The sequence below is a fragment of the Misgurnus anguillicaudatus genome, chromosome 16, assembly GCF_027580225.2.
Source record: "Misgurnus anguillicaudatus chromosome 16, ASM2758022v2, whole genome shotgun sequence".
Classification (NCBI taxonomy): domain Eukaryota; kingdom Metazoa; phylum Chordata; class Actinopteri; order Cypriniformes; family Cobitidae; genus Misgurnus; species Misgurnus anguillicaudatus.
In genome coordinates, this window is record NC_073352.2 from 25,366,879 (window position 1) to 25,391,715 (window position 24,837).

At 38.5% G+C, this 24,837-nt stretch overlaps 1 protein-coding gene across 6 annotated transcripts in view; it reads left to right on the top strand.

The window, feature by feature from the left end:
* Positions 1 to 3,482: 3,482 nt before the first annotated feature.
* Positions 3,483 to 24,837, top strand: part of atp8a1 (ATPase phospholipid transporting 8A1) — a 149,813-nt gene continuing 128,458 nt past the window's right edge. For 3 of the 6 annotated variants that reach the window (XM_073854380.1, XM_055177553.2, XM_073854381.1), the window contains exon 1: positions 3,486 to 3,961. In XM_073854380.1, coding sequence (XP_073710481.1) covers positions 3,913 to 3,961 — 49 coding nt within the window. In that variant the 5' untranslated portion in view covers positions 3,486 to 3,912. Of the gene's footprint in view, positions 3,962 to 24,837 lie in introns of all 6 variants that reach the window. The other 3 variants (XM_073854377.1, XM_073854378.1, XM_073854379.1) reach the window with 3 other exon arrangements.

A 24,837-nucleotide genomic window follows, 5' to 3' on the forward strand; every position in this document is an offset into this window, starting at 1 on the left:
TTTACACATATGGTGCAATGGGCAAAATAAACGAATTTCAAATCTTTGTGCAACTCATAACTTGGTTCAGTGCTTTATAAAATAATTATTGACTTTTATTAAAGTATACATTTTAAGTAAATATGGCAATATAGGGATTTCTTAGGAAATTCAACATGTGAGTTATACATTTTACTGTAAGCCTCAATCCACCAGAGGGCAGAATATGATCTAATCAATGTATTACAACAATCTACAGGTTACAGGATATTATATTCAGACTATTTATTCCCTTTTTGGTTTCACACTCTATATCTGATTAAACTCAATAATCGTGTGCAGCATCTTCTCTCGGATAGACATATTACAAACGTAATAAATATTCAGGGTGTCTGTTTTTTTATTAACATCTCAGATCAATATCTTTTAAGTTCAATGTCCTCTTCTACCAGTGCATATATTTTTCAGAATACCCAGCTGTCCCATATCTGTCAGTTCTAAAGGGGCTTTTCTAATTGTATTGCCTGAAAGCCTGTCAAGGCTGTTCAGGACATGTGGTGTCATGAGATGTTGACTGACAGGTCTTGCTTTTGCTGACACTTGCTGACTGAGGGAAGGAAGGCTTTAGTATCATAACAGAATAGCAACACAACCTCAATATGCATGCCTTTTAGTCTGTTTATATATATTAACGTCATCCATGTAAGGTTGTGGGAGACAAACATTCTCACAAAACAAATGCATTAGCGTGCAGCTTACTTCACTTTCTTCTAAATCATGCATTGTCCTGAATATGTAAACGACTTTAAAGACTACCTCATATAGCCTGCATTCAGTGCACCCCTTGTGTGGCCCAGTAGGAACAGAAGATTTTGTGCTGAAACAGACTAAAGCTTATTTATCAACAACACTGCTGATCACTGCTTTGAGCGCACACGATTTAGCACAGACTGAGATGTTAGCTTTATGTCAATGACTGATCCAGCTTATATGCTAGAGAAATAAATGAGTCATTATGTTATCTATTGGTGACATTATCACAACAGTGTAAAATGTGGGTCAATGACATGGCATGCATATTTTTGTTGCCGGGGGCGTTACTGTATATACTATAGAAATAACTTCTTATAATGAGATCTTTATTCTTTAAATACATTTTCAATGTTATATTATTACATTCTCATTATTATGAATACTATTTTTTATCTCAAACTGGTAAAATGCCAGGCGGGTCAACTGTTTGAAAAATTAAAAGTGGCATTTAAATTATTAAAAATAAAAAACTTTGGCATTATTTTATGTTTCACGAATTTCACGAATATCAGGGCTGCATTCGAAATCTCTAAAATGCTGCATTCGAGAGCAGCATTCGAAGGTATGAAGGCACCAAGGCACGTCGAAACCTAGCGTTTGGTTCCTTTTTCCTGAGATACCTCCATTGTCTTGTCCCACAATTCTTCTATATGTGGGCGTGCGCAGGGAATATGATTGGTCGAGCCCGGTCTAGTTCGGAAAAAATTAAATGTAAGCTAAGAAAGCAGCTGGAGTGCAAATGTAGTGTAAACTAGATTATATTTTCACTTTTTACACCTATTGATTGCATTTCTAACAAGGAAATTAGATTGTAAATTTCAAATATGGTGCTCTCTGTTTATATTTCGAACTGAATTTAGTTACGCTGCCTATGAAGGCTGTCTGGATGCGTTTCCTGGAGTTGCCTTCAAAGTCATTGCCTCAGGCAGCAAGCCAACAAGTCAGCTGCCTATAGATTTCGGACACAGTCAGTAATTGTTGGGATGTTAGGATAACTTAAAAATGTTTGTCCAACAACTTGGATGTTTTCAAATATCAAGGTAGTACAATAACAATCATGGACCTAACACTCTTAAAATGGCTGGGTTATTTTTTTACCCATAATGGGTAAATATTGGACAGAACACACCACTGGGTTAAGATTCACCCAATGCTGGGTTTTTTAACCCAACTGCTGGGCAATTTTAAACCAGTGGTTGCATAACAACAACCCAACATTGGCTCATTTATCTAAAATACAAAAAAACTAGCTACTTTAATGTAATGGGTATGGTACACTTTCTGTGTCAGGTGGCACAACCAATGTAAAACTATTGTATTAAAAATTTTATTATACACATTTTAGCTGTATTTAAAAAGTATATACTAGCATCCAAGTAGAAGTCTGTTAAATGTACATTTATTGCAAAAAGGTCAGTGCTACCAGAAAGTCAAAGGGTGCAACTAATATGAATGCCCCAAGAAATAAAAAACATGAAGCTAAATAATTTTAATAAGATAATAATAATAATAGTAATAATAGTTTTAATAAATGCAACCTTTTAAAATTATTTTTTAATGTGTTTTTAAGAGCTTGTTTTATCATTGACCTATATGTGACCCTGTCTGTAAATTCCAGTTTAAAGTCTCCCTCTGGGTTTGAGATTATGAGCATCAGAGTAATTCAGTCATTGATTTCACATTGATTTCAATCTTTGACGTGGACTTAGTCAATATTTAAGAAAGCTATCACTGTTATATTTTCACAAAATGTTGAAATTTATGTTTTTTATGTTTGGAGGAGATGGAGGGTTGGATATTCATGTGTGTTCCAACACCTACTTAAAAATAATATTTGTTTGTGTGTGTGTGTGCTCGCGCGTGTGCTCGTGCTTGCTTGCGTGTGAGACTGATATGTGCTCAGATGAAACCACTGCACACACAATCAAAGAGGCAGCAGGCATCTAGTCACTGTTGCTAGGCAACCTCACGAGCTATAGCCCTAAATCCATTTACTAGCGTGCAGATGTTGACTAGGTTGAAACCCCAGAAGCCCAATTTTATACTAAATTATTATAATACACATTTTATAATCGATGATAAAGGAAATGTAAGGTGGCATGAATTCACTGTTTTATGATAGGCCTATGTTTTATTTTATGTCTTACTTCTCTAATGCTTTTGAATGCGCATGTCAAAGAAATGCAACAAACATAAAAGAAAAAGCTATTTTTATATATCATCCATACAATAAATGTAAAGCATACTACTAAATAGTAAGGGCTGAAACGCACACATATAAAATGTTTTAATATGTTTTATAATTTTTTTTTATCAAACTTATCTAACAGGCCTACTTGTGCTATTGTTCTTATATAATTATGAGACGAAGACGATGAAGATTCAGTAATGGAGACTTCAGTTTGTGTGACTTGTTGAGTAAAAACCTTTAGCACATCAGCAAAAGGCCATAGTAATTCCGGGATGATGTGTAATATGGGAGGCAATTTCACAGTCGTGATTGCTTCAGAGACTAAAATAAAGAAATAGTGGGCTGTCATTGTTTCTGCAATCCCTACGAAACAATGAGTAACTGCTGCAGGGAATCTCCAAGACCCCTCACACACTGAGGTCATGTAGGGGTATTCGTTTCGGTTTCGTTTTCGATAAGAAATTAAAAAAAGCCTACGGTTCATGTTTGAAACCACGTTTTAATAACTGTTGATTTTCTGTCGTCTCTGTAAGACTTATATTGTTTAGAAAGGGAGAAAGATTCCCCTCCGCAGTTGCTATTACGACCCGTCACCCCGCTGCGCTGCTAGTTGGTACGGTCTCATTTGTGAAGCGGCAGCGCTCGCACACATTCACCGTTTCAAGCTCTTATCGATTCCTTCTGCATGTGCTGGAGCGATCTGGCCTTCAACTCCGTGCACTGATGCTGGAGCCTGTTATTCAGGCGGAACTATCGCTGTTTTTGACAGGACCATGAATCCCAATCCAAAATAAATGGTTACCGCTAACGGGAGTGGCGGGAAAGGTATTTTGGTGACGGTCACCGGAGCTTGAGATTCTTGACGGGAGCAGAGAGAGAAACAACGCGGAGTTTCTGCGTTCATTTCACAGGTGCCATCACCCTGACTGATGCCGCCCGTTCAGAGAACCATGGCGGATCTCCGGTCCCGTGTTGAGGGTAAGAAACAGCTTTATTGCGGTTCTGTTAGTCTAACCTGTCATCTTGAGTTTGCGAGACATGTGCACCGTCTTTCCTTGCTTGACAAACTGTTGCAATCCAATTGCATCGGGTAGCATTGCATACTAGTAAGTTATTACAAATGCACTTAGTAAGACAATATAGAAGACCTTGTTGCAGTTGCTTGTAATTTTGAAACAAATTTAAGCAGGCATTTCCGCATATATAGTTAATTTCTTTATCCTGCTTGTTTGCATTCTCCTCCTGATTGGAAGACAGCCATCATACATTAGTTGTAACTAGATTTTTGTTGATTACACTCCCTGTATTATGTCTATGATAAGTAAACGTAATGGATAGTGTAAGGTGTGTCTTAATTATAGACTTATGATGTAATCTTACATTGTTTTTGATCACATGAAGTAGGCCAGATCTGGTTTTTAAGTTAAATTTGTTGTCAAGTGTATTGTGATAATGGTCATAAACTAATATGTTTTCTTCCTAGCACTGCTTTAAATGTTCACATGAGTGCTATTGCAGAGTCATATGTATTCACAACATCAGGTGTCAATACAAAACAGTTTGACTCTGATTGTATGATCTACAGGTTGAGATTTGGGTATGTGGCACAGTTTCTTCTGCACTTGAATAGCATGACAAAGTGGCGGAAAAGCATCTGCTGTCCGTCTGATATGTATTGATTGGACTGGATCTTGTCTATCATGTTTATCTCCACCCTAGATGATTTATGCTTCTAGTGAACAACAGCCTTCCCCCTCTATAATCAGTCTCAGAAAGGTTTCATATATTGTCAAAGACTCACCACAAGTTCGAAATCGAAAGAAATGCATATTGCACATTTTCTCATGGTACTTACTTAGTGATAATAAGGAAAAACTGTAGTTCAAACTTGGGAGATTGTCTACTGATCAGCCTGTGATGCTTGGTTAATCATAGTCTTGTGCAATCACTGTGTTTTAAAGGAAATAAGGGGCGATACACCAACCTTTTCATTTAAGAGGGTCTGGAAAGTTCGCAAGCATTATTTCAATGTCCCATCTTAATCTTTTACAGCTTAAAAAGCGATTTTTCTGGTTTTAACCTTGATTCTTCCCGATGCCACGCCTACTGTATTTAAAAAGTATCCTGTTCGTCTTTGCAAGCACTTCCCAGCCATGAGTGATCGATATGCCTGCATGTTCGATCAGGCGTGACCTACGCTGTCCCAGAGAGCAAGCATGAATGGAATCGAGAGACCTGTTTTGAAATGCATTATTTATTAGGGCATGTGCCGTTTTCACTTTCTTACCAGGCCTTGTTGTGCAGCACAGTGTGCGTGGTGTTTTTTTAATCACTGCAGTGCATCGGGCCGGGCCACTCAAAGCAGAGCAGGGCCTTGGCAGAACGTCGGCTTAATCCACTCATGCCCTGTCTAACAACCTCCAGCGTCGTGCCTCCGCCCACACCATCTCAACCTCCTCCTCAGCCTCCGTTTGTGTCTTTTTTTTGTTGTTGAGTACATTAGAGCGCTCACCAGACCAGGCTGGGGTAGTTGCCAAAACAGCCTTATCTGCGAGGCGTTCGATAAGTGGAGGTGGCACGATTCTAGGTGTAAAGATACAGATTCCAGAAGAGCTTTACAGAGAAGCCCTCACGGATGGTAGTGCGTGTGTGTGGTGTTATGTCCCGATCAAGAAGATTTTTATTGTCCAGCCCATCCAGTATCTGCAATGCAACTGAAAGTTTTTCCCTGCTCCGTTAAGGCAGCTAGCCTTTCAAAGCCGAAGTGTTACGTTTCTCTCTCTCTCAAACAGAATTGCAGAAATGTTTGTATTTAAATGGACTCAAACCTCCACAACATCATGGTCAGGCAGATGAACAGTTTCACTCCAACTTCTTAGAAATTTGATAGTATCAAGCAACTCTGATGATGAAATAATACGTTAAAAATTTAATTGATTAGATTTTTACTGTAGGTTTTTATCCGATTAATCGATTATATAAATAATAGTTCGATTAATCGATTATCAAAATAATCATTAGTTGCAGCCCTAGTCTCTTTTGGCATGTCTTATATATACTGTCCGTTTTATGTACTGTCTGATGTCATGTCAAACCACCTGACTGTATCTCTTACTGCCTTTCTACATTTACACTACAATTTATTTTTCTTAAAATATGGAATTGTTTTGAATCTGATGACTGTTGACCTCATTTTATAAGGATCAGTAAAACCGTAAAGTCCTTCTGTCTAACCAGCAAATTAGTTATTTATTTATTACTAGATTATATTTACTTGTTGACTCAAAGTGCATTCAAGCTGTACAATTCAACAGTATGTGTTACCTGGAATCGGACTCAGCCCTGTCAGCAAGGCTTCAACCAATGATGAGAGTATTGGGTATTTTTTACACAACTGATTGTTAAACCAATTTTGGTTTGTCGTTGACATTGCTTTGATAATGGCCATTACTGTGGATATATTGTGTTGGACAGACTCCTCTTAGGTGCCCGGCACACAGTGTGTTTCAGGATTTTGCTATTTTTACCCCGACACATTTGGAGATGGATGTGTCTGATCTGTCAGTACCTCTAGTGATCCATCATTAAGAGGCTCAAAAGAGGCACAACATATTGGCAATTTACCATCAAAGTAATAAAAGTCTTGTGTGTCATGACTCATGGATGATATTTGAAACGGTCACATACTGTAGTGTGATCACTGACCTGTTTATGGCAAACAACATGATCACCTACTGTGTCCTGTATCATTCGCTTTAAAGGGGACATATCATGAAAATCTGACTTTTTTACTAACTCAGTAACTTTGGTAAACCATTCTCTGCAAGCATGTGAAAAATAGGTCATTGAAATCTGGCTCCCCTTGTGATGTCAGAAGGGGATAATAACGCCCTTTAATCTGCACTATTCAAGAGATCTGCTTATTTGCATTTAGAAAGACACCCAAAAACTGCCAATTTTTGCCCACACATGTTATAATAAATTATCTATATGGTATTTTAAGTTAGAACTTCACGTACGTACTATGTGGACACACAATATTGATTTTACCTCTTTAAAAAGTCTTGTGAAATGTCTTAGAAAATGTTGAACTACTTGTCTGCAAGATGCAAGATTTATAGACTCACTAAAGTGCCTTGAAATGCCAAGCTTTGTTTGATGCTTTTGTTAAAAAATAGCCGATAGTGTTTTGTTTACCTCACAGCCTGAAATCTGATTAGAAGCTATAGGCGATGTGCAGAATAATGTCATAAAAATCATTAATCTGTATTGGCGAAATGAGAGAATCCAACGTTTTGAATGCTTATATACTGTATTCTAAATGCAAATTTTGTCAATGTTTTGGAAAGAAGTTGATATTGTTTGAGTTTGTTAATTTCCCAAATGTGCGATCCTAGATATTTCTGCCTGCTGTTTTTATGAACTGAAAATACACGTGGTTCATGAAATGTTTCATCATTCATGAAATAATCCAGCCCTCTCTCTCTCTACTGATCAGACGGTTAATCCTCCTCCCCCATTTCTTACAGACAGACCCAGTGAATTTCATCAGAGCGACAGGGGAGATCTATTTTGGGTCTTGATCATTCTGTCACCTTCCTCTTGTTTGTCTAATTTGTATGTAGAGATGCGCAGCATACATTTAGCCATAATCATTTCAACTGGACATAATCATGGTTTGCTACAGAATGAGCCTTTCGCCATATTATCTATTGTGTATGAAAGAGTTAAATCATCTTCTGAAAAGAGCTTGTGCCTTTATATTATAAAGTGTGTGCTTAAATATTTATCCAGCCTTGATAAATGATGCAGATATTTCATATTTAATCTGGGTGTATAAATGTATTAATGTTTAGAGAGTGCAATCTACATGAACCCCCCCCCCCCCACACACACACACACACACATGTGTGCACTTTATCACTCACCCATGCACATGATGTTGTACCCGAATATGTTAACCACTAATGCGCACGGATAGATCATATGCCACTTATGGACCAGTATGTCCTAAATTCTCTGTTTGTTTCTTAGTAAAACAAATCACCTTTTCATTAACTATTTAAGCAGCCCAATTCATTCTGCTTAACACCACAGTATTGACTTGCAATAGCTGTGTTAATAGCCAGTGGTTTTTTTTAGATTTAGCATGATGTTGTTTTTTGAAAATTGTTTCATGATATAGTACACGTTATGTGAGAGATGTCGATATTGTGATGTTGTATATTGGTATTGTATTGTATTGTATATGTTGAATATAGCATTAGCACGAATGTTGATTTTGTATTGCAATTGAAAAGTTACCAAATGCACTAAATCCATTATGGTGCATCACAGAAGCGGATCAGCTTTCAGAGTTTTTTGCTGATTTAGGAGGCGTGTACACCAAAACGTTTAAACGTGGCTAAAAAGCCAAGCGAATGCCAACTGTGGGCGCTTGGCTTGCTATATAATTTTTTTCAGCTGGGCACTTTGCTTGCTATGATACTTCTGTTTTGTTTATCAGTCGTTGTACGATGCCCCGGTTGGTTGGTTGTTTGGGTATTTGTTTCGCCCCTCCTCCACTGTGATTGGACGGTCGAGTGAAAAGTGACATTGACGAGCTGAGCGTTTACCCAAAGTTGAAAAATTTTCAATTGGGTGATCAGTGCTGAGCGCAGAAAAAAAAGCAAATGAAAACAGTCGCCGGCTTTGCACATGTCCCCTAAGACTTCATTTATTGAATGTAGAATATAAGAATTAAAAAAAATTAATCCATTAATGTGAGAAAAATAATCATATATGACTACATCAGAACTGCGTAATGGTAAGCATCCGCGTTCTGGGGATTTACAGCAGCCCAATTTCTGAGCCTGTTTCAGAGGCCCCTGGGACTCCATTGACAGAAAGCACTGATTTTAGCCCATCACCCTTGAGGATTCAATCAATGCACCGCCCAAGATTAAACTATCAATGTCAAGCCGCAGTATCTCCCTATCCTGTAACAGTGTGTTTATGTGTGGAATCCAGCCTCGTTTTATGCATTTCAGCTGCTTCCTTCCCATCTCCGTTAGCTTTCCAGTCTGCCAGGATATATCTTTCTTTACCCTTTGAGTGATTAGAGTGCCAAACGGGTCATGTATGGTAATGGCCTCCTGTTGTTTTTGTCATAATGCCACAGGATCCATTTAATATCGCCGGTGTTGACAGCAGCACCACTGTAATCCTTCAAAAGTCAGCCTCCCTCTCTGCAACATTTGACAAACAAAAGCCAATGCAGCAATTCTCCATCGTAAATCAGAAAGGAGGCCAAGACAGGCCAGAAGCTATATGGTTTATAAATATAGAGCGCATTCAGTTTATATCATTCTTATTTTTGACTAGGGCTGGGTATTGGCAAGGGCCTCCCGGTACGATACGTATCACGATACATGGATCATGGTACGATACGTATCACGATAAAATGCTGTGTGTTGCATTTTGCGATACATTGCAATACTTTTTCTTTTATTTATCAAAAATTAAAAAAAATAGAGCTGAACACCTGCATCTCTTTGAAAGCTGCAGGTGTTTTTAAATGTTCTGCCATTTTCTCACTCCCTCTAACTGCTGAGACATTGTCTGAAAGGAATATTCCATTTTCTTAAAAGAAAAATCCAGATAATTTACTCACCACCATGTCATCCAAAATGTTGATGTCTTTCTTTGTTCAGTCGAGAAGACATTATGTTTTTTGAGGAAAACATTGCAGGATTTTTCTCATTTTAATGGACTTTAATAGACACCAACAATTAATACTTAACTTAACACGTAACAGTTTTTTTCAACATAGTTTCAAAGGACTATAAACAATCCCAAACGAGGCATAAGTGTCTTATCTAGCAAAACGATTGTCATTTTTGACAAGAAAAATAACAAATATACACCTTTAAACCACAACTTCTCGTCTTCCTCCGATCCTGTGACGCGCCAGCGCGACCTCATGTAATACGTCATCACGTCAAGAGGTCACGGATGACGTATCGAAACTACGCCCCAGTGTTTACAAGTGTGTTGAAAGAAGACCGTTCCTACGTTGTTGTGTCGACTCGTCAACTGATACTAATTAATGTCTTTGTGTCAGTTTATTGTTTACAATGGTCTGCAAATGTGCATTTTGTATATGCATTTACGTTAGGTCGCGCTGGACCGGACCTAGACGAGAAGTTGTGGTTTAAAAGAGCATATTTTTAATTTTTCTTGTCAAAAATGACAATCGTTTCGCTAGATAAGACCCTTATGCCTCGTTTGGGATTGATTATAGTCCTTTGAAACTCTGTTGAAAAAAACTGTTACGTGTTAAGTGTTAATTTTTGGTGTCTATTAAAGTCCATTAAAATGAGAAAAATCCTGCAATGTTTTCCTCAAAAAACATAATTTATTCTCAACTGAACAAAGAAAGACATCAACATTTTGGATGACATGGTGGTGAGTAAATTATCTGGATTTTTCTTTTAAGAAAATTGAATATTCCTTTAATGGCAGTATATGGCAGACAACTGGACAGTGACAAATACAGCAGTGGCAGAGGAGGTCGTTTGACGCACACAGAGGGATTTGATGGGTTTTTTAAATATCGATAGTAGAGATCGAAATATCGATACACTATGACGATAGTTAGCTGTATCGATATTTTTGCACAACCCTATTTTTGACGGAGGTGGAGTTTAGCGGCTTTTGCATCTGAGCTCCTCGTATTCTTTCTGCTTTCTTTAATCTCAGAACAATTGGTGACTCAAACAAAAGGTCTGTTTACTTTTTGAGCTCCTGACCTAAGCCTCAATGTGAAACAGCCAATCAGAGCAGAGCTCAACATTATTATTCATGACCCTTCCAAATAAGGTAATAACAGATCATTTCATTCTGAGCACAAATCCTAGGGTTGTAAATGGATCATTTTGGGGTTGTAAATTAGTGCTGCACAATTAATCGCATCGCAATCGCGATATCAGCCTGTGCGATTATATGACAGCAAAATGTTGCAATTATATTAAATAAATAAATGTGTGGGCTTGTTGACACAAACTTTCTGATAACAGTTGATGATTTTCCTTGCTGTTTAAAAAAAGACAGAAAAACACAAAAAAGGCAGTGCATGTGTGGCATGCACGTGTGTGGTGCGTCGTCACTTGTTTGTGCACATTGCGGAAATACCAGAGCGAAGATGGATGCAAAGGAGGTTGACGGTGATCTGGTAGCTAAAAAATAACTCTAAGTCTGTTGTATGGCGGTATTTTGGATTTAGGATTACTGACACTGAGCAGTTGCTACATCACGTGGCAATACAAAAACATTTCTAGTTTAACAAATACACATTTTAGCATTATCACTAAACTGTGTGTGGATTTTCCTTAAAACCCATCAAGTTGACTCATGATACCATTTATTACAATCGCACATTGAATATTAGCATGAATAACCGCAATGGGAAAAATTTCACAAATCGTGCAGCCCTATTGTAAATGAATTATTTCTTGATCATTTTTGCACTTAAAGGGACACTTTAAACATTTGAATTATGCTAAGCTATGTTAAAAGTGGTACAGCCAGACCCGGAGATCAGCTGAATGGATTCCAAAATGGTAAAAATCAAATGTTTAACTCTAGGGGAGCTGGAAAATGAGCCTATTTTCAAAAAGGTGGAGTGTCCGTTTAATAATTTCGCATACCTTCTGTGTAGATATCAGAGAACAATTTAACAAATTTGTATCAATGCATTCTTTGGCACCTTTAAATATTCCTTCTTCCATTAATGTGAAAATGCGTTTGGGCAAAAAAGTTATGCTAGTTTGGAAATTATATACATCCAGGAAACAAATTCGCAAATTTGTTTAAAGTATTTTTTACAGCAACCTTATCTAAATTCTGAATGCACAATTAAATTGATATGGTTTGTTTAGGAATTTGACTCACTTGACTAAATGTCAAAAGAGGGAATAAACATCCGAAGAGATACTATCTGCATGACACATATTTTTCAGAGGGAAGTATCTCTATGTACCAGAAAAAGAATGACACACATTTTCTTCCCCTTATGCCATTTTCTTTTCCACTGCATAAGGCCAGTTAGTAACACACACACACACACACACACACACACACACACACACACACACACACACACACACACACACACACACACACACACACACAGAGTCTTTTAGGGCATATGAGTGAGTGGCGAGTCTAGAATAGAGCCTCTATGCTCTTCTTTCTCCAGTGGGCACCCCTCTGGATTGTGACCTCCGTGCCATTGTTCTGTCTGTCTGTCTGTTGGCTGACATAACCAGTAATCCTGAAATCTGGCCTCCGTCCAGTCTCATTACAGCTCTAGCCACTATTGATCCTGTCCCCTGAGGCTTTCCCTCCAGTAACATTTCCTTCTTGCTCTCTTTAACTCACTCTCTCTCTTGCTTTGTTTTCCTTCATTACCTACTTTCTTTTTCACTTGTGATGCAGTCTTTCAAAGTTTTTTGTGCTACCCGCTCTCTCTCTCTCGCTCTCTGTTCTTTGTCTCCGTTCTTTATTTCTGAGAGCAGTGACTTTTCGGCACACCTGTTGTCATTCCCTTTGACATTCGTAGACTGTGACCTCCACACCTGACTGGTTTGCATATGTTGGCTTAGGTGTTAGTTGAGAATGGGCTTATTATTACATAAGGATATTTGCATTATAATGAACATCTTCCACCTCTTCTCTGCGATCTTGGATCGAGCTGATGCATTCTGAGATGCTTGTGCCGATCCCAATTATTTTTGGCAAAAAGTGGAAAGATAAAAGAGAGATAAAAGATAGAGAATATACAACAAAGATGAGAGGGGCATGGAGTGGAAAGAGAAATAGATCAAACAGAAAGAGCTAGAAATATCAGGTCTGGAGCTTTTTCTGGTGTCTGGCTATTTCTGTTTGCTAGTGTTTGTGTGTTTGAAGCGACTCGTCTGCGGTTAATGAAATTAGTGCAGACTCGGAGGGAGGCAGTGTGACGATGAGGGAATACTGTGAGGAATGTGTGTCAGACACAGAGTCTTATCTTTACTATCTCTACGGAGGTTAAGAGACGAGAAATAGATTTAGGAGCAGGTACAATAAAGGACATTCTCTGGAGCATATAATGCAAGATTACTTTAGATGTAATGAAAAGTCCTCCTGGACACCAGCAAGTGTGACAAGAGTCTTTACTTCTTACATACAGTTGTGTGCATTGTTTGAGGTGCATTGTGTAAGTTTTAGAAGGATCTCTTGAAAGAAATGCAATATAATATATGTAACTATATTATCAGTGGTGTATAAAGATCTTACATAATGAACTATATTGTTATTATTACCTTAGAATGAGCCATTTTTGTCTACATACAACCAAACGGAGCGCGTTTCGTCCCTACTTTGTCTTATGCCGAGTTAAGACTGCATGATTTTAGCCCTGATTTTGACTCGCCGAAAATTGCAGACAAATGCCCGAAATCACATGCAAATCGATCCGTGTGGTGCGCGTGCACGCTTGCGGTGTGTAGCGTGTCTGCGCTATTCTATGAGATGTTTTATCAACTGGCTAGTTATCCTCCAGATAGTGACGGTCCGGACCACGTCTTTCTCATTTCGGCCGTGTGGCGCGCGTCCCCGCGTTTGATGTGCGTACGCGCTATTCCCTGCAATGCACTTGATGGCCTTTTGTTCAGCGATTTTTTTTTATTTTATTTTTTTTTATTTTTTATTTGGACAATCTAGTTAAGGCGGTAGGGTTTCCAAGCTTAGGCGGGCCGCCTTAACTGAAATATGCTGCGGGAAACCCTGCTACCTACAGCCAATGAGAGAGCAATATACAGGGCAGCTGAAAGTTCGGGGAGGAGTTTCCTCAACCATTTCCTCCTTCATAATTTTTATTTCTTCTTCTTTCTGCTGCAAATGAGCGTACATGCAATTTGTATTGTAATGCCGTCTGAACTCGGCATATGACAACATGTTTGTCCTGTGTTGGCTACCATATGCGTTTTGAAATTGAGGGGTGAGCTGTTGGTTGCATTTCACAATATCACCACTAGATGCCGCTATTTTAAATGCATTCCCTCAAACAACTTGATGGAAACGCACCTAAGTCATATTTCTTTGTTTTTCTTTTTTTTGCGAATTTGGAAAAGATTCGCTTCACGTTTGGATGGAAACCCAGCTACTGTGACATCATCGTCCTTTCGCTTCATTTGCAGTTTGTTACTCAGTAGGGGTGTAAAACACAGAGTCACCACATCAGTCACTGTCTCGTCTCTCTGAGCTTATGACCCCTATCTCCTTCTAATCTTCATGCACTCATTAATTATATGTTTTTGTCCTTCATGTAGCAGAACGTGGGATAACATTGGAATCCCACTTTATTCTGCAAACCAACCAGTTAGGGTGCAGGTGTGGCATAGCAAACTGCTACATTGCATCGCATTGTACTGTGTGCCTGAGCAAACTAATGGTGCTAATCAAATATACTGGGAACAATGGTCTCTCTCTCAAATAGCGTTGGGAAGTCTGATCTAATTCCATCAGTTGTTTTAGCAAATCGGTTTGTTCAGATGATTCATTTCAATATTCTGTTAAAAAAATGCAGTATCCAGTAGGGGTGGCACGGTTCGCAAAGCCCACGGTTCGGCTCGTATCACGGTTTAGGCTCACCCTTTTCGATTCGGTATGGTTCTTGATGTTTTTTCTTTTAATTTGTTAACACTCCAGAAATTTACTTCAGCATATAATATATAGCTTAATTATTCACACTTTAGGATACAGTATTAACAAAATTGTTATATCATGTAATCATGCATAAACTGAATTTGACTTGACTTTAATGGGACCATCTCTGAGGAAAGCTAGGTGAGATTTTGATACAGCAAGAGAGAAGACATTGATGACATGCTTTTCATTTACTTGGCAAAAAAAGGAGAATGTGTATTGCTATCTCTACAGGAACTTATGTGCCATTTTAGCACCCAAAGATTGAACTTGAAGCACACAAAGATTAAACTGAAGAATTAACTTGCATTTATCAAACTGCCAACTTCAGTGTAACTTGCCTTGTTTATACTCGACGCGTCAATGCGGAGTGGGCGGTAGTGCGCTTGCCAGTGTGCACGTCAAATTTTGTAAATAGGTGCGCGGCTCCGCAACCCAAGAAGCATGAGATCCAGGTGAATCTAGCCGAGCATGACGTCTCATCATGCCGGCACCCAGTTTGTGCGTCGAGTATAAACACCTCCCCAAATGGAGGCTCACGCTGTAGAGCCAGACGAAAGTATACAAGTCTTCAGGTAACCTACAGGCACGATGGTCTGACACACACACGCTCCGAATCGAGACAAGCGAACCGAACGGTTCAGATGTTTTTTCATGTACCGTGCCACCCCTAGTATCCAGCAGTTTTCCCAAAGTGCTTGTGTGTCGTTGTACTTGTTCTTTATTTGTATCAAATGCTGTATTTATTAGCGTAATTTAGGTCTTTGTAATTGTTTTATGTTTGATGCTATCACTATTGGGATCGTCATTACAAGCTTTAAAAGGCACTGTAGTTCCTAATTGGCAAGGTATCATATGATGTAATTTATTGGTCATCATTTATTTTCACTTCATGGAAAGAAGGGCACTTACCCCTAGCATGCCATTCTAGTCATGCCCTTCCTCTAACCTCCGCTCCCTGCTGTCATACATGTCGAGCCAGCTGTCCCAGCTCCATTTAAGTTTGGATTTTGACCCTGCTCACTGTACTCCTGCTAAAATATGCCAAACATTTCTAGCTTAAACATTTTCCTCTGCATTAGCTTGGTACAGACTAGTACTCACGAAGATGATAATTGAACCATAGTTCGGCGATTGGTCTTAATTTACACCCCCACTGGACCCTGCACTCTTTTTAAACTTAGTATTACTTACACTGTATAGAAAATCACTTTAATTTAATAGAAGGATTTCTAGGATTTACTACTAGTCATTTCAACTGTATTGACTAGTGATGAGTTGCTGTAACTTATAAAATAAAGTTGACATAAATAAAGCTAATTCAACTTGATTTAATACGTTACATCAACTCATCAGAGTCATCAGTCCATAGTGATAGTTGAAATGACTTGTAAAGTCCTAGTTGATTAAACTTAAAAATTGTGCAAAAAGATTTTTTTAAAGTGTTGTTTTATTATCTATGTATAGATGATAAATTAGGAAGACCTTAAAACTCTCATGCAGAATGAGTGGCAAACCTTTTCCTATGAATATTATATGAGCCGTTTAAATGTTTGGCATTGTTGCCGCTATTGTCGCCATGCTGTCCATCGCCTATGGCCTAAATTGCAACACAATGTGTCATTTGGTCCCATTTCATTCCCAAGGTTGGGTTACGTTAGTATTATTGAAGCTAGCGTCTGCTGCTTTCAATGACTGGTCATGCCTCATAACCAGCACCTTTAGCTGGATTTGCATCAGTATCACGCCAGATAAAGTTTATGAGCATTAACCGGGCTCCAGCGGGGCAGCCTGTGCTCTTGGAAAGTTCCTCATGAGCATTAGGGAATCCTATAAGCCTCTCATCTCACGTTGTCATCTGCGTTGGCCATTGCGTAACTGGCTTGGGATGGCCGGACGTGGAGCGTGTGGTGGCTTGTTGATCAAAACGGGGGGTGGGGTGGGACAAGGCTATTTTTAGCACACTTATTGCAGAGATTGTCGAGATATTGGCATGAAGTTGTTTGTGGTGGTACTTCCAGCTTCTATTGACACTGCTTGCATTTGTTGTAGCTAAATTACCCAGCTGCTCTGCCAGGTCTGTTTCTTGTTTTAGCTTTGAACTTCCTCTTGGTCATGTTTACTCCACAGTGGTCCACTGGGAATGTGTTTGTTTGGGCAGCAACATCATTTGGCTTTTAAGGGCTTAAAGGCACTTTGTGTCAATGCTTATCAGGGCCAGAGATTAAATGGCTTTTGGATAGCGATGTAAGCAGATGTATTCAATATAAATCCATTTGCAGTGAGTTGTCATTAATTTTTTTTGAGCGTGTATAAGAAGTCTATGAAAGCTTCTTATCACAACTTCATTCTTTTGATTGCAGCAATCGACTGTGAACCAGCTGACCTGCACTGCTGTGGTAACTGGAAGTTGTGTTTGTGTAATATGAGAATCAGAGACAGTTTCAACTAGGATTTAGAAAGAGTACCACCAAGTACTCGCATTGCATGCTTTAAAGTGACAGCCGTTATTGACCATAAACTTTTTGTTGAACGTAAAGAAATGATAGAAGCACATGTGCTAAACATTAACAAGTTTTTTTGAAGTCAAACTTAGAGACACACAAGTAACAAAAGAGTTACAAGTGTATATATCTGTAGCTAAATGACACACATCAAGACCTTTGTGCATAGACAGACTTTCCTCCATCAATATTTTTCCAACATGAAAAAACAAAGCCCCTAGTCACCCCCTGACTTCCCTCGAGGCCATGTGTTTCCATGCCACTCGGCATTTTACGATTCCACGTTTTCCTCTCTGCCTTTGTATGTCAAGTATCTCCTGTGCTCTCCATCATTTCCACCCCACTGCTCATTGTAGTACACCTACACAGAGCACCCTTTATCTCAGCAGGGAAATCCCTCCTGTTTCAGCTGGACTCTTTTAACCCTAAAGACTCATGTTTATATTCCCTTAAGTGTACTCACTTAATTGAAAACCCCTGGCCTCGGTGACTACAGCACGTTAAGCTGTTGCCTTCAGCGCATGTCATTACACATATACTGATTCATGGCTCTTTTAATGATTCATGTCATTTCTTGCTAGCTTGGTGTCTAAGTTATTTCTATTTGTAGTCACTGCTGGATAGATGACAGAATGGAGTAAATGTGATTGTGATATCTGTCGACTCATACCGCTAAACACTGGATAGAGAAGAGCATGTGAATGAGTGAATCTATAGACCCCTTCACGGTTCACGTCACAGGCAGTTTCCACTGCGCATGTCAGGGTCAGAAAAGCCATTACAGCAGATAGAGTTGCGTATTATTCGGTATCGTCAAAAATGCCTACTTACGTCGTGGGCTGTGAAAATCGCACCAGGTCTTTCGTTAAGTTTTCGCGATTCATGCAGAATCTCAAAAACAAAAAAATACAACAACTGCAGCTGCAAGCAATTAACGTGCAGACTGGGACAATGCAAGTATCAAAGAGGCTTGTGTTTGTTGTGTTCACTTCATTTGAGGTAAGTCATTATTTTTCAGCCCTGTTAGATTACATTATAAAGCCTGGATGGTATGAACAGTTTGACCCCATGCTGCGCGCGCACCCGATAGTCAGTCAAGGTTTACAAACTTTGAAGGGGTCTATAAACTGCGTTTTTCTGAGTTGGCGTGACGAAGTAAAGTTTTGGTTTGTCGTGGTTGTCATTTGTTTCCTGGATGTTTGCAAAGAGCACTATTTCCCCTTTTGTCATTGATCACATCACATATGGCGCCACCCTCATGGCTGCAGTCATTGATGGTTTGATTTGGAGTCAGGCCAAAGTTCATAGCTTAATGATTATGATATGCTATTAGATCATAAATCTGTGTTTGTCAAAGTGAAACTGATAATGCTAAAGTTTGTCGTGTGATTTGTCATGAGAGCGCTGTTGTGTGACCTCGACATTACATCTGTGGTGTATAGAGGAAGAGATATTAAATCATCCATGATGGTTTTGTGAATTCTATGTTCCTGAAAAGCTTGTTTTGCAGTTGATGTGTTTCTTCACTTCCGTGACATTTCTTCCTGTGCACCAAACAGCTGCACTGCAGATGTAAGCAGTTACTTGTGTTGTAAAAGGAAAAGTAACCCATATTGTAGCTAAAATATCAAACAGTCTGCCCATAATTGACAATTTGCCAGTGTTAAATTTAGGACAGGTGCAATGTTATACTAACAATCCTAGCAGCCACATTTGAGTTTAAAGGGACACTTCACCCATTTGCATTTAACTTTGTATAATTAGAACCCATTCATGTTTTTGAATGGTCGTGCATAATTTCCTCAGTTGCCACTTAGACAGGAGAAATACAGATTTCAGTGTTGCACTTCCTTCTTTCAATCATGTAAAATCATCATTTTGCATCATTGAAAGAAGGAAGTGCAATATCTTTGTTGAGCGAGTGAGACTACAAACACCCCTTTTCTTGGTCAAAAAGGCACCAAATTCTAAATGTATGTTACATTTCAACTATAAATATGTCGCACTTTCAATAAAGATTAATGTTTCTACGGGTGAAATGCTCCTTTAAAGGGGACATATCATGAAAATCGGACTTTTCTGTGTTTAAATGCTATAATTGGGTCTCCATTGCTTCTATCAACCTAGAAAATGTGAAAAAGATCAACCAACTAACTTAGTTTTGGTTAATATTCTCTGCAAGCTTGTGAAAAATAGGTAATTAAAATTTGACTCCCCTTATGATGTCAGAAGGGGGTAATACTGCCCTTTAATCTGCACTATCCAATAGGGCTGTCACTTTTGTGAAAAAATCATTTTCGATTTTTAATATACAAGTGTTCATTGAATCGATTGTAAAATCGATTTTCCATGTCTAAAAAAGACGTTTCCATTTAACACCAAATGACAGACAAATGTAAAGAGAGCGCCTGAAACGCACAAGTCAGCAATATTTCTTATTCATTGTCATTAAGTTTCGTGCAGAATAAAAAACAGCAACAGTAGTGCAACATTCTCTAAAAAAATATGCAGAGTGGACTGCTGCCATAAATTAAAAACATTACTGCAGGTTCAACCGGCTGCTTTTACTGTATGATTTAGGCAATTCAAAAATTATTTTAAATAATGATTTATATATTTAAATATTCTTACTTGAAGTTGAGAACATGCTGTGTATTTTTTTTATTAAACGTAACCGACACTTAGGCGGCACTAGGCAGGCATAATGAAATGCGCAAAAAGACTAGGGCCATTACAAATTATTGGTCAGGAAAACAAGTAGATCAACATTTTAGGGGTCAAGAGCAGAGCGCTTTTCATTCACTATATGTCCATCTGTTGAGAAGACGCACTCCGACCGCACTGATGTCCCAGGGAAACTCGGGTACTTCGTTGCCAGCTGCGTATTTCGTACTGCCAATCTTTCATCTCAAAAGCGGGTTGCTGTCAGCTCGCAAGGGTGGCTCCTTGTCATAACTCATCATCTCCTGTAAGGTCACAATTTCGACGCTGTCTCGTGTTGCACAGGTTTATTGACGTTGTCCTCCATTTTCTTTGCAAAACACTAGATGCAGCGATTGAAAGCGTGAAACTATAGATGCGTAAAATTGCTGGGTATTTTCTGTCTAGCTTTCGCACACCTACTGCACTTTCGGAATTCTTTATTTTCTTTTCCTGCTTGTTTTGTTACATCTATATTTTTAACTGTTTAATTCTTTTAAAATTAATAGTGTACATATTTGGTTAAAATCGATTGCCTATTTTCGTTTTCGAAACGTTTTTTGGTTGGTCCGATCGATTGTGCAATCGATTTTCGAACGAAAAGTGACAGCCCTACTATCCAACCACGGCGCATCCATTTAGTGCAGAGATCAGCTCATTTGCATTTTAAAGGACACACCCAAAATGGCGCATTTTTGCTCAAACCTACAAAGTGGCAATTTTAACATGCTATTTTGAACTAAAACTTCACATATGTACTCTGGGGACACCAAAGATTTATTTTACATCTAAAAAAGTTTTGTGAAATGTCTCTTTTAAGGTCATAAATCACGAGAGAAGGGTGGCAGAAGACAGAAGATCATTTCTGGCTTCAGTTTGAATGTCAGCTTGCTTTTAATCTAGTTTCTTGCTGTCCTTCTCAAATTGCTTGCAGCTGATGTTTTAATAATACTGGTACTATGAGATGAGTGGAGCCAATTAACTGTGTGTCATTTTAAATTATTTATTACAGCAACTATTAATTATTTATTGGGTGATATCATGAATAGGGTTGTGTTTACATTGAAAGAGTCCTTTCACTGATGGAGCCACAAACAGAATCTTGATCTTGAGCACGCACACCCTTAGCTTCCGGTAACGACAAATGCACGTTCACGAGAGAGTGTGTTTCCAGCGTATGATGTAGGATGTAGTGTCTCGTTTCATCTGCACTACCTATATGTATGCAACATTCTACATCATATGCTGAAAATGCATTCACTTGTGGACGCACATTGGGAAACGCAGTTATTTTAGTTTGCAAAGTTTTAAATATTGATATTTTTCTTACAAAATCACATTGATTGCCCTCAGAAGGCCTTATATTAACCCACTGGAGCCGTGGAATAACTTTTGTGAAGGATGGATGGACTTCTTTGTGCTTCAAATCAAAAGCACCATTTACTACGAATATTAAAGAGCACCAATGGTCTGATTCATGGTTTTCCTTTGGTGTGTGTGTATTAGTACATGTTAATGATGTGCAAAAGGTACATAACCCAAAGGAAACAATGACGCGAGTTATCGTCTCCAACGTAAATCTCTTTTATTGGACAACAACAAACACACAGATTGTAGGCAACAGTTTACTTACTGGGATTGGTGATGTACTGTAGACAAGACCGACATTATCATAATTCCTCTCGCTTCAGACTCACATCCTGTAAGTTAACTCCTGTTAGCATTGCATTGTGACCGAATCTTTCAAACATGGTAAGGAGCGTCACATTTCTGGCTGACGTCAGAGGTATTCAGGCCAATCACAATGTACAGGTTAGCTGGCCAATCAGGGACAGTTTTGTACAAAATTTGTGTGTTTTAGAAAGACAGGGAAATCTGGAGCTACAAAAAATTTACGGTATGTGGAAAATAATTTGTTTTTGAACCAGCTAAAAAAATGGCACCATCTGGTAAAAAATTGTAAAAATTTTAATTTTGAAGCCTTGCCAACAGAATGAAAGCCTGTTAACAAAGATTGCATCATTTTATAGTTGAATGGCACCGGGATTAAAAATTGCAGTTTTAATGGGTTTCCATGGGGACATTTTTGTCCAAAAGGTCCTAAAAGGAAGTATTTTGTGTACCTAGTAGAAAATAGATTTTTTAAAGGAAATGAAGGTGAAATACTAAAATTCCAATAAAAATGCACACCTGTGGCAAATTTTATGCAGTTAGCATTAACGCAGGCAAAGTTATCAAAAAACAAAACTGAAAAGGACAAAAATGTCCTCAAGGATGCACAAGGGTTAAAAGTCAGAAACGTTTCCGCTGTGTCCCGCTGACAGGCATGGTGGGCGCGTACAGCAGGTGACACAACTTATGGCGTGACCGACTCATTTTAGTTCTCTTTATGGATTTCGCAGGCTGCGACCTTAAAAGATTCAGTCTTCAAATTAGGACACAGCTTATATCTCAAGAAATTTCCAATATTAGACACGTTCAAGATTTTATCAACCCTAATTAAAAAATATAACAATGAATCTGTTTTTTTTTAGGGTCGGAAATAATAAATGTAGTTCTAAATGTAGCTTTGGGATGAGCCTAAACATTCAGGCCTGTCAATCATCATTAAGAGCATGTATATAAGGCAGACTCCAGGTCTCTGCGTCCAGCTGCAATCCTTCGGCGTCCCTCCTCTTCCCCATCTCCTCCACTACTGCTCTTTTTTCATCGTGCAGTTTTGTTGCGGAGGGTTGAACTTGGTCCTCGAGCCCCGGCCTCAGTCTTGCTCTCTTTGAAGGTTCAAAGCTCCCTTTGAGGACAGCAAGGCAAGTTTGTTTGAATGTGCAGGTGAACTAGTAAACCCTGTTCTGCCACATGAATCTTTACTTTAACAGATACAGACAGGCCTGTTGTGAAAGTGGTGCCAATAAGTAGAACAGGTAAACAAGCTCTCTTCACAGTAAACTCCTTTAATGAGAATGCCATCTTAATACTCTTAAACAATTACCTAAATTAGGTGAGACATATTTGCTGTCGTTCAAGTTCACACAACACACCCTGCTTTCACAAGGTGTTTCACTTTATTCAAGGTGTTTCACTTAATTAAAACAAACAACTGACTTTGTTTTATCTGAAATACTTATGTTGCTTTATATTAACCTTCCAAAATAATGGGACTATTCACGTTCATTCTTTCAAAAGTTAGTTTGATCAGTTCTAGACAGAAATGGCATAAACAGAAATGGGGTAAAAAACACCATACTCTTGTAACAGTCTTTAAATAGGGAAAACATGGAAGTGTTTGGTGGCTTCAAAATTCATCCCTGTTTGGAGCCATAGGAATGAATGGGGCTAGGCGAAATGCTAACACATTTACGAGGCGCTGTACAAAGATTAAAAGTGCACGCATTAAAAAAAGACAGGTATGTATTCATTCGTCTAAGTTGAGGAAAAAACAGTAAAATATTGAAAAACGGTGGTGTTTTTTTTTCTTTAACGCATCTAATGGTATTACAATGTCAGAAAAAAAGCATAATAATATTCAACAAAAATTATTAACCAAATAAATACATTTGCCGAAAAAATTAATAAAGGTAAGGAATTCCGAGAGGGATTAAAGCCCATCCTGTTAATTTTCTGTATTTTACAAAAGCACCATTTTTTTTTTCTTTTGTACACAAAAAACCTTTACAGATTCCAATGTTGTCTTGCACTTAAATGTATGAGCAAATATGCTGGATTCTTTTATGTTATATCACTGTGCCCTCATGTTTGTCAACCTCAGAGGGTTAATGGAGAAAATGCAAGGGGGTGTGGCACCGCACTTGACTGGCATTTAAGATTCCATGCGGGCCTGCATGGTTACTTTCTTAAAACTTTCTTCGAGTTATTTATGTTTGTAGCCTAAGCTGTATGGAGGAGTATATGCCACAGGAGTTGTTTTTAGATAGCATGCCCTAAATTAGCCACAAGCAATATTATCTTAAGCCAGTTAAAGTGTGGCCAGCAATAGACAGAGCTAGTGTTGTCACTGGTGTGCCCATGTGCATGCCTGCAGGGAAGTCTCTTCCTGAGCTGTCCTCCTTTCACTCATTTGGTCCCTTGGGTTTAGTGTGCCTGTAATGTCACACATTTCCTTTTCCACTGGCTGTCACCAGCCAAACAAGTCACTTAATACACCTGGACATCTGAATTAAGTGCTAGGGGTGTTCCCAAATGCAAATGGGTATAATCTATCCTGGGAACCACCAATATATTTTTAAATGGAAAATTATAGTGCTGAGCAAAGATTCATTGCGATTAATCGCATACAAAATAAGTGATTTTTTTTTCATAATATACGAGTGTGTGCTGTGTGTAATTATTATGTATATATACAGTAAATACATTCACATTCATTTATGTATTTAAGAAACATTTACGTGTGTGTGTGTGTGTGTGTGTATATGAAGAGTTTGGTTCCAAAACGCAATAAACGCCATTTTTGAAAAAAAATGAGTTACTGCCTGAATCAGTATTATATCAGGTCAGTATTAAAAAGTAAATTCTTAATTTTACGCAAAATCCAATATACGGCGTGTTATTCTGTCATCTTTTCTCCCTTTTTTCCCCAAAATGCGATAAACGCCACTCCTCCTTTTCTACAGAAAGCAATAAATCCGCTCCACAGATTACAGCGCACCATTCCACGCAATGTAAACAAAGAATACACGGAATCCTAGTTTTCCTCATTTATTATGTACTTTGTGATCACCAAACAAACAAAAACGTAAGCCATCAACATCTAATAATTTCCGCGAGAGGCACGGGAGACGGGTGCTTGTTTGCCCGGGCCGACAGCATCAAGTTTCTGTCATGATAACACATTGACCTCAGGGGACCTTATGAAAAACTTTCCATAATTTTACTCAGTCAACAAAAATTGAGCAGGACCAAAACATT